This window comes from Saccostrea cucullata, unplaced genomic scaffold (assembly GCF_032062105.1).
Source record: "Saccostrea cucullata isolate Sc308-1 unplaced genomic scaffold, CSIRO_AGI_Scuc_v1 ctg110, whole genome shotgun sequence".
NCBI classification, from domain to species: Eukaryota; Metazoa; Mollusca; class Bivalvia; order Ostreida; family Ostreidae; genus Saccostrea; species Saccostrea cuccullata.
The window spans coordinates 634871-645376 of NW_026939674.1; the positions used below are offsets into that span (position 1 = coordinate 634871).

The 10506-nt window shown below is 32.0% G+C and overlaps 1 protein-coding gene across 1 annotated transcript; it reads right to left on the reverse strand.

Annotated features, from left to right (window-relative positions):
* Positions 1-2411: 2411 nt before the first annotated feature.
* Positions 2412-3449, reverse strand: LOC134253605 (protein HEXIM1-like). Its single transcript, XM_062736161.1, has one exon. The coding sequence runs from the start codon at positions 3341-3343 to the stop codon at positions 2477-2479; it is 867 nt and encodes a 288-aa protein (XP_062592145.1). The 5' UTR covers positions 3344-3449; the 3' UTR covers positions 2412-2476.
* Positions 3450-10506: the final 7057 nt, after the last annotated feature.

Genomic DNA, 10506 nt, shown 5'->3' on the forward strand with positions numbered 1-10506 from the left:
TATTTTGTGTTGTCTCCTTGTGATATTGGGAGTGTAGAATGGAACTTTTCATATTCTATTACAGCTAAATCAGCATGCAGATGAATTGATTTGTCCCTGAATACAGATCTATACTTTTTTTAATGATGAAATAATTGAGAAGAAAATGTGCAAGTACATGTAGCTTTCAAGAATAAATACCATATGCTACGTGCATCTCATGTATGTGGAGGGAAGTAATTTGATACAAGGCCCTGCAATTTTCTTGAGAAAGTGAAGTGCCAAGTTTGACTATTTATATTGTTTTACAAGCATCTTAAACTTCAAGTAGATCATGGCTGCACATGTAAGAGGCATCTATTGCACACACATTAAATTGCTGAAAATTTATTCTGAAGAGAGCCAACAGTAGAAATTTAAACTGAATCATTATTTTGCTAGGTTCCATAATGCTTGCAAAAGATTAGCAATATATATCTATTTATATATATATACCACCATTTAAGATCAAGACGCAGTATGACAATGCAACCTTGTTCATATTTAATGGTCCTTTACAGCAAAACATTTTAAAGGTCGCCCTAGCATTCCATATGCTTCAGAAATTCAGTTACAAATGGGAGCTTCACACAGCATTCAAGACAGTATTTAATTTTTTCATAACTTCTATCCATTTCCCCTAAATTCCTATACTATACTGTCTTGTAGCTCTCTTTATTGGTTAAAGAATTTATTGATGTTGCAATAGTTATAAAAAATATAAATAACTTTTTTTTTAATCTTTCAAAATGCAACTCAATTTCAATTTGATTTCAATAAAACTTGCACAAGTGTGGAATCATCCAAACAAAATTCTGTCAAACAGAAAGGAAGTTCCTATCAATGTGCAATCCCCCCCAAATACAAACCTCTAAAGCTTCTGGTATTTTTTTTTTGGGGGGGGGGGTATTTTCTAATAAGCTTTACTCCAACAGTGGCTTTATAGTTATTCAACTTTCAGATCAATTCTTTCTCCTTTTTTGAAATGCCTTTTTTTATATCTTGTGTATAAATACTCAAGTCAGTACTTGAAAGACTATTAGCATCACTGGTTATTACCTTTTTACCATCTGAAAGACATTATAGGATAGAAACAACAATATAATTTCATGTTCCTTTTTATTAAAACATATAACATTATCAAGAAATCCAAAACATTTCTTCAATGCCCAAAATGCATGTAAAATAAGTCTACACTATACAAAGTATACATCTTTTCATGCACCACATTTCAAATATTTCAATAAATTTTACCATAGTTGGTCCCATATTTTATTTCACAAGTTTTATTTTAATAATTTGTATGTCTATAAAGTCAAGGACACTAGAATAATCCTTCACATATTAGATAATGGGACTTTTCAACCATATTTAGTAGTAGTTGATTGATCAAGACCAAAATATTAAAAGTTGAAGCATGTACACATTCAGTCATTCATCAGCTATAAAGAAACGAATACCTTTGTAAATAGAAAAAAAGCCATTGATGGCTATACAAATCTTTGCATAACAATGGCCATTGACCAAAACAGATATTTCATGAGACAGCTGCTATTAACTTTAAAACTCATTATTATAATTTTTTTTATCCAAATGAATGCAAAAATAAAATCCTTGTCATTTTATTTTGAGTGATTTGAAAGATATTTTATATATTCCATATATTCAATTTAATAATGGCAGTGTCTCCCCCCCCCCCCCCCAAAAAAAAATTCATGCCCCCTACCATTCCTCTTCTATATCAAGCATACCATCAACACTTTTACAGGATACATGATTTAACATTTAATGCATAAATGTTATTGAAAAAGGAAAGACATTGTGGTACACCATGTTTTCACAAATATCGTGCTTCAATAGATATCAACAATAAGTGTATAATAATATAACAAAAACATTTAAAAATAACCTAATATTTTCAAGAACTAAAAAGTTATGAGATCAAATTGAATTTTTTTTTTCATATTTTCAATTTTTTTCTAATAAAAAAAATCATAAAAAAATATATGATTTTGAAGAAAAAATAATAATGCCATGATTTTATGAACACAAAGTAAATGGCACATATTTGCTGCACATAGAAGTGACTTGATCCACTCTTTCCCTTTTCAATGCAAAATTCTTAAGAAATTCAGACTGGAAGAGGACTTTTTCCATTTGTTTAAAAGTCCTGTTAAAAATTATAACTACTTATTCCCTGATCTCTTTCAATAACAAAATTGAACCTCTAGCTTTATTCAAGGAAATCAAAAAATATAAAGTATTGATCATATACTGCATTAAAATTTTGTTAATTTTTTATCAAGAGGGAGAAAAAAATCCATCCCATTTTCTGTTAAAAATGCATTTAATAATAATAATATTTTTAATACGTTTTTCAATTTTAATAAAAAAAAAAATGCATAACTCGCCTTCAAATTGATTCCTATAAAAGTGTAACAAAAAATTGAAAGAGCTATCAGCTGGATTTCTTTGTCATTTTCAACACTTCTTTTTTCAAATGTTCGTTTTCCTTTTTCAGTTTTTCTTGTTCCGCCTCTAGTTTTCGCACCACGTCCATATCAACAAACTCCTCGCCGCCGCTGCTCAATGAACCGGAACTATCGTCAGCTGTATCATTGTTGCGTCTGGTGCGTCGCTCCAACCGCCTCTGTAGTCTGTCCAACTTCGTTTCCATCTCGATGTAATCCTTAATTAATTCGTCCTTGCTCATTTTCTGCAGCCTCTCTGCGTGCATATTATCGTAGGTCTCCTCAAATTCTTTCTCCAAAAATTCTTCCTCCTCGGATAACATTTCTTCCGAAGATTCACTGGTGGATCCGCTCCCATCGATCGATTCCCGAGAATTATTCCGATCGAGTAATCCATCATTTGGATCCCCCTTTCCGTGGTCGTCCATTAGAAACTGGGTCGTATTATAAGGCGCCACCGGGTGGCCACTGGCAAACGCCTCCTCACGTTTCTGGTTTGCACGCTGCGTTTCCCTTTCTTCCAGTTCACGGCGCTCGTTCCAGCTTAATTTTTCGTACGGCTTCCATTTTCGGTGATGTTTTCCACCCTTTAATCGCCTCCTTCTTTTCTTTTTCTCTGCTGAATCACAATGGTTGTCAGACTCGCTCCCTTCGAGTGCCTCACTGTTGTTTTCTACCCCTAAGGGCTCCACACGAGTGTCTTTTCTTTGTTGACATTCACGGGGGCTGCCATTTTCCCTCAAAACGGAGGCCGAGTCCGACGTATTATGGAAAATAATTTCATCTGGGCTAATATTGAAATTGTCACCCTGCACTTGGCCCACTATCATACTTGCAATACCTTTCATTGACATAATCTGCAATCCTATATATGTCGGTTCTAAATATAGAATAGAAAATATCAAACATTATACTAACGTAGATCTGCTAGATTTCGTTGTCCGTATGACAACTAATAGCAAATCGACAACCTCGATATATATAGTAGAACTGCATTGTATTTCTACGCATCAAAATATAGATCCAAAGGCAAATACTTCATCGAATAAGTTAAAAACTAGAGGTAATCGTCTGTTGTATCTATGTTAATTGTGTTTATTTAAACAAAATCTCATGGGCAAAACAAATGACACATTAAAACAAAACATTTCAAACCTCAACTGTGAGATTTCAGAGGTTGTGCTATTTATCATTGAAAGAAAGTAGTTCCACTTTATTTTTACCTCGGAGGAATATCTAAAGGCCCACCACTCTAATTTCTCCTAAATAATTTTGCAATATCGTAAGGGGTGGATCAAATAGACGAATGCAAGCTGAAAATGACACGTACATTTGTTTCTATCAATGGACTCTAAATAAGGCTTGAAGGCTGGAGGCACAACTCGTTTAATAGTTTTCAAATCGCACAGATACTTGACTTCGCCGCTAAATAGAAGAGAACTTTACAAAATCTTGCATGTCTAAAAAATCTGTTAAACACCCACTCCCCTGAAGATAGTAGGTCCATGTATTTACATATCAGCAGCAGCATGATCCAAGGCCGATATCAGCCCCCAGGACCATAAAATAAGAATAGACTTTTTAAATTGAAGTGAAATATGTCTCTAGTTTTATTTATCTGCTTAAAACTTGCAATTTTGATATTTGTACATGTATAACATTCAATGCAAACACATGTGATGAAAATATTGTTTGATTTCATTTTATGGTCTTTGATAAACCATTTTTCTGTGAAAGATTATCTCATTTTTGTGAATTTGGCGTGCCATACGTATCAGCAGCAGCATGATCCAAGGCCGATATCAGCCGCCAGGACCATAAAATAAAAATGGACTTTTTAAATTGAAGTGAAATGTCTCAAGTTTTATTTATTTGCTTAAAAAATTGCAATTTTTGGATATTTGTATAACATTAAATTCAAACACATGTGATGAAAATATTAAAACTGATTTTTTGGAAAGAAACATTTTTTACTGAAAATAAGGTTTTAATTTGTTTTCTATAAATGTATTTAATTTGTTGACCAGAAAGGGTAGAAACGATTGCATATCCAACACACCTCCATTTGACGACCTTGTAACTGATCCACACCATTAATTAAATCACTTAACTTTTATTATACATTTTTCCTTAAAATGTATTATTTAAATGACAACCTGAAAGATTCATTAAATTATATGTTCAGTTTAATTATATTTAGAATTCAACGTACCTTGAAACGTCGATTTTTTAAGGTTAAAAAGCTCATACAATTTTTTAGTAGTATTTGTCACTTTGTCTTATTCAGTTTTACTCATTTATGTACAGTATTATATTATTTAAGACAATTTCATACTCCATTGAAAGCTTCTATTTACTGCTTACGAAAGAATGAAATGTATTTTCTCCTTTATTTAGAAAAGACAGTAGTTTGGACTTACAGACAAGGGGCACCAAAGGGAAAATGTCTAACTTCTCTTGATTTCGTATATGGTATAAAAATATACTTTAAAAATAAGATCTATAGAATCTCTGAGGATAACACAATGTGAATTTTGAAGAGGCTGTTAGTTATTCTGTTCCCTCAATGGCATTCTTACCTCATCTGCCAAACATTTTCCAATTTAAATGAAATTCAACCACCTTAATGTGACGTAAGATTTATTAATAGATTACTACTTGAGTCAGAAATTTTTAAAATCACACTGATGCCATGGAACCATGATTTTTGAATAAATGCAGTCTTCATCACCCAATAAAAGGACAGAAATACATAACAAATTAATAATGCCCTTTTAAGAAAATATCAGTCTCTGATTCTTATGGATCGATTATCAAGCTTCGTTTACTAGCATTCTTTTTGGGGACATGTATACATGTGTCTGCTTTCGATCGAAATTTATCTAGAATCTCCATATTTTAAAAGATAGGACCTTTGGGCCTAAAGAGTTAGTGTTATTGTACAATATCACGTACTTATATTATAAATAAAACGCTCCCTACTGTGCTATTGTATATTATACATCCCATTATCATGACATCCTGTTTAAAATAAATTATAGAAATTCAGAATAAATTAGACATTTTTTGTTTTCATATTTGAATTTTTATTTATTTTATTTTATTTTTTTAATTGAATTCATTATACAATATCAAAATATTTTTTTAAATATGTATAGGAGTGTTTTCAAACATTCAAAAATAATTCAATATAGATTATCGAGAAAACGTTTTACTTCTAATTTAGAATTGTCTTAAAATCCCCAACACAGGTAAGGTTTGACATCTGGGTATTTCACTGTGTATTAAACCACTTCCTGTGTATAGGGATTAGGAGACAGATGACCACAGGTAGACTGCTAGCCCCCAAGGCATTCACACCTTTACAAAATAAGCCCCTCCCTCACCTGGAATTTACCACCCGGTAAAAAATCTCTGCCTTTAAATGAGTTTAAAATAAATTATTTTATTAAAATATTAAAAATGTGCATTGTGTGAAGTTTTGTCTCATGGCAAATATTATATACTGATTTAGGCACTATAATAGAAATATTCCTTTTAGAAGAACAATTATTTTTCTGTTTTTGGATAGGAATAATACTTGTTTCGGTAAAAAAAAAAAAATTAACCCATAGTATATTACTAGCTATAGATTAAAAATGATAACTAAAGGTTAAAATATTATTACCGAAACAAGTACCTATGGTGTGGAATCAGTTATTTTTTTTTTCACAATCCAAATTAAAGACCAAAAATCGCATGCCTCCTCCTCCTCCACCTTCCCCCTCCCCCTATAGCCTTCGCAAACAAATTCAATTCACATGATATCTGGAAATGTAAAAATTACATTGAAAAGGACATTGCTGATGTTATGATATATTTTCTCTGATCATGCTGTCGTCCTATTATTGCAAAGAGACGTCATTCAGAGCTCTATACAGGTATTGCATATTTTCCCACTTTACACCCATTCTCAATATAAGGGCTCAAATACTGTCGCCTCATTTTCATTTAGAAGAAATACCACTGATACAATTTTTAAATCAACATTATAAATGGTCATATAACAATGAATAAGAATTCATATAATTATCGATCTGAAAGGGTATTTAAGGAGTTCCAAATTCAAATATAGTAGCCTATTTGAAATGTACGTTACTGTCGCCGAGGCAAATATCATGCTGAATCCCCTCTGTTTAATATATAGTTTTGATTCTCAAGTAAAAATTTTCTGATAAGTTAAACCTTGTATCATATATATTTCTTTTCATAACAATAAATACATTTTCTTTGTGATAATAAATATTTTTTATTGTGCAATGTCCCTGTCGCTTAATTCCATTTCAACCACATTACAATCAAACACAAAGATTATACACCTGATAGTTTTGTTCTCCTTTATATATTGATGGGCTAAATTTGAAATTTCAAAGGATTAATTACTCCTACTTAGATAATGTAACATGAAATTGAACAATTTGAGCAACTTTTATCAATATGTTTACGGAATGAAAGACATGTTCAATCGGGAACCAGTCAAACCGTTCCCCACGAAAACCGTCCCGGTCAAAGCGTTCCCAGATTTTGGTCAATGCGTACCATGATTTTGGTCAAAATGTCCCCTGATTTTGGTCAAAGCGCCCCCTGACATATTTTATAGAAAAACGAAGTTTCCAAACCGCCCCCAAATTTTGGTCAAAATGTCCCCTGATTTTGGTCAAAGCGCCCCCTGACATATTTTATTGAAAAACGAAGTTTCCAAACCGCCCCCACATTTTGGTCAAAATGTCCCCTGATTTTGGTCAAAGCGCCCCCTGACATATTTTATAAAAAAACGAAGTTTCCAAACCGCCCCCAAATTTTGGTCAAAATGTCCCCTGATTTTGGTCAAAGCGCCCCCTGACATATTTTATTGAAAAACGAAGTTTCCAAACCGCCCCCACATTTTGGTCAAAATGTCCCCTGATTTTGGTCAAAGCGCCCCCTGACATATTTTATAGAAAAACGAAGTTTCCAAACCGCCCCCACATTTTGGTCAAAATGTCCCCTGATTTTGGTCAAAGCGCCCCCTGACATATTTTATAGAAAAACGAAGTTTCCAAACCGCCCCCACATTTTGGTCAAAATGTCCCCTGATTTTGGTCAAAGCGCCCCCTGACATATTTTATTGAAAAACGAAGTTTCCAAACCGCCCCCAAATTTTGGTCAAAATGTCCCCTGATTTTGGTCAAAGCGCCCCCTGACATATTTTATTGAAAAACGAAGTTTCCAAACCGCCCCCAAATTTTGGTCAAAATGTCCCCTGATTTTGGTCAAAGCGCCCCCAGAATTTTTTTTCTAATATAGAAAAACGAAGTTTCTTACACTAAAATCTATAGTTAAATTGGTCAAAGCGCACCCTAAAATAAATTTTTTGGGTTTACTTAGTTTACATTTAGGTCCAATAGAATAGAATATCTTTGCGATATTGCCAAAAAAGCATGTGCGTTAATTACAGGGACTTAAGTGTGGTTTTATGGTTAAGATCTAGTTAATGACTTTAGACTAACCTTTTGGTGCTATATCTATTATGAACTCATCACCAACTTCAACTTTCATTTTCCCGTACTTTGTTTTAAATTATTTCCATCCTTCTATGATGGCATTTTTTTTTTTTTGCAAAAAAACTTATGAATTTATAAATTCATGCCAAGTATAGAACAAAAGTTTTTACTATAAGAATGCTTTTCAATAGGTGTAATGATAAATATTGTTCAGTAAAATAATTTTTAAAAATGTTTACTTTCAATTTTCAAACAATTTTCAATCTGTCAAAAATGTTGATAAGGGCATATGTGAGTGTGCAAAATAATTACACATGCAAATAATCTAATATTTGATAAATTTACATGTCTTTAGTAGTAATCGAGATTGGGGTATTAATTAGTAATCTTTAATGCGTTGAATTATTGATGTTAACTAGTTTCTTCTCAAAGTATAGCAAAAAACAAATATTAGAAACAAATATTGCAATACAAGTTTATAATAATGTTCAATCAAGTTGTACATACATAAATAAACAATTTTATTGCATTAAATAACATAATTTTCGTAGCATACTCTAAAGTACTCTGACGTACTCTAGCGTACTCCGTTTAGTAGTATCCAGTTTTTGCTTTGAACCATTAAAATTTCGAGGATGGAAAAAAACCTTAATTGAATGATGTAGAAAATATTCCTATTTTACAAACAATCGGAACAGTCAGTAAATTAGAAATTTATTAATGAATTTTGTGTGACATCATCACGGGAAGTTATAGAAGCTTGATACAAATTGCCAGAAAAATCCATACCGCCAAAATGATGAAATGACCAAAAGTATTAACACCCGTCGTTTACAGTGTTACAAGTTACGCAATTTCAAACCCCAATACTATGCGCGACGTCTATGTATTTTCGCTAGAGGTGAAATTTCAGCAATATAACGTACAACTTTAATCAAGCGAGTTTATCACTTGTAAAGACGACGATAATGGGTAGGTTGATGGATAAAATATAAGGATAAGTTAAATAATGTGCCTAGAATTAGGGAGTGAAAGGAAGTTAATTGACCGAAGTTGTAAAATCGTAAATTTCTCCCAAAAAGTGCGCAAAAAATATTGCGCTGAAAATTGCACCTTTTTTGCATTACGGGATGTGTAACGTTATGGTAAAAGGGATTTTGGTAAAAGACAAATATATAAAAACCATAAAGCTACAGATATGCAGCAACGTTAACTCGTTTATTGTTATCAAAATTTAATAAGAATTGAGTTATCTTGCTGATACACGCGGGTTACAAAAGTTACAAAAGTACTGTGTCCAGTACTCGTAAGCTATAATGTTGGTAATTTTATTTCAAAAAATATAAATAATTGAGAAGATAAACAAAACACTGATTTTATGAAACATTCGTTTCTGGGTTCCTCGCAGCTGTTACTTGTAAGCAATATATTTGAGGAATTTAGGTCGTCTACAGAACCTTTCTATTCGCCGCAGTATTGGAAGTCAACCAATTAAAATTATGATAAGAAGATATTCAGCACTAATTCCGATATGGTTTATAAAAAAATGTTTTATCTTGGTATTATGGAATCAATCTATACGATGTTACATTGTAAATGTTGAATTTATTGGGGGAGGGGGGGATACATGCAAAATTGTTATCATGTTGTTAATTTTGCATTTACCTCCCCCTAGTAAATTCAAAATTTACGACATGATACAGAGACGAGAGACGTGGTTGTAAAGAAATGTGAGAATTATTGCTCGAATTTCCTCTATCGTCTATATGTATTCGTAAAGGTAAAGATAACGAATAATGATCGATCCTAACAGTAAAATTTTGTTAACACGGGAACACTCTGAAATATTGAATATTATGGACTTGTAACAGTGTTGACCAGAAAATAAAATAAAAAAATCTTCCGATCGCGGTAACATATATTCACACAACAGATAACTTGATTTTTTTCACACTTTCTAAAACCATAGTGATATATTTTATTGACGTTTTAACAAAAATGCTAAGGTTTAGTTGCTTTGTTGTGTTTATTCGCTTTTTCCCATAGAATAATAATAAAAAATAATAAAAAGAGACAATTCTTCATAATATTTAATCCTTCAAAATATTATATTAATATGGTCGATCCTCGCACTTCGTGCTCGGTCAATATGCTTTACTGTGAAGTCGACATATCTATGGATTGACTGAATTTAAGGGCAACATTTGTTATATTATTTTTTACAGAGGTTGACAAAAACAATTTGAAAAAATGGGAACAAACTAAAAAAGTTTTCTCTCTTAAACACTTCGAGACTAGAAATCAAAATAAATTTAGATGTTTCATACAAATGTGTTTCCTTTACATTTTTTGAGTAACTTAGAGGATTTACTAATTAAATATACTACACATGTACATCTTTTTGATAATGTTTTGTATCAATTTTTATAATTGTGTAATCACTACTATTAATTTGTTGTTTTATAGAAAATTACCTCCATTTTAAGAAATATCAA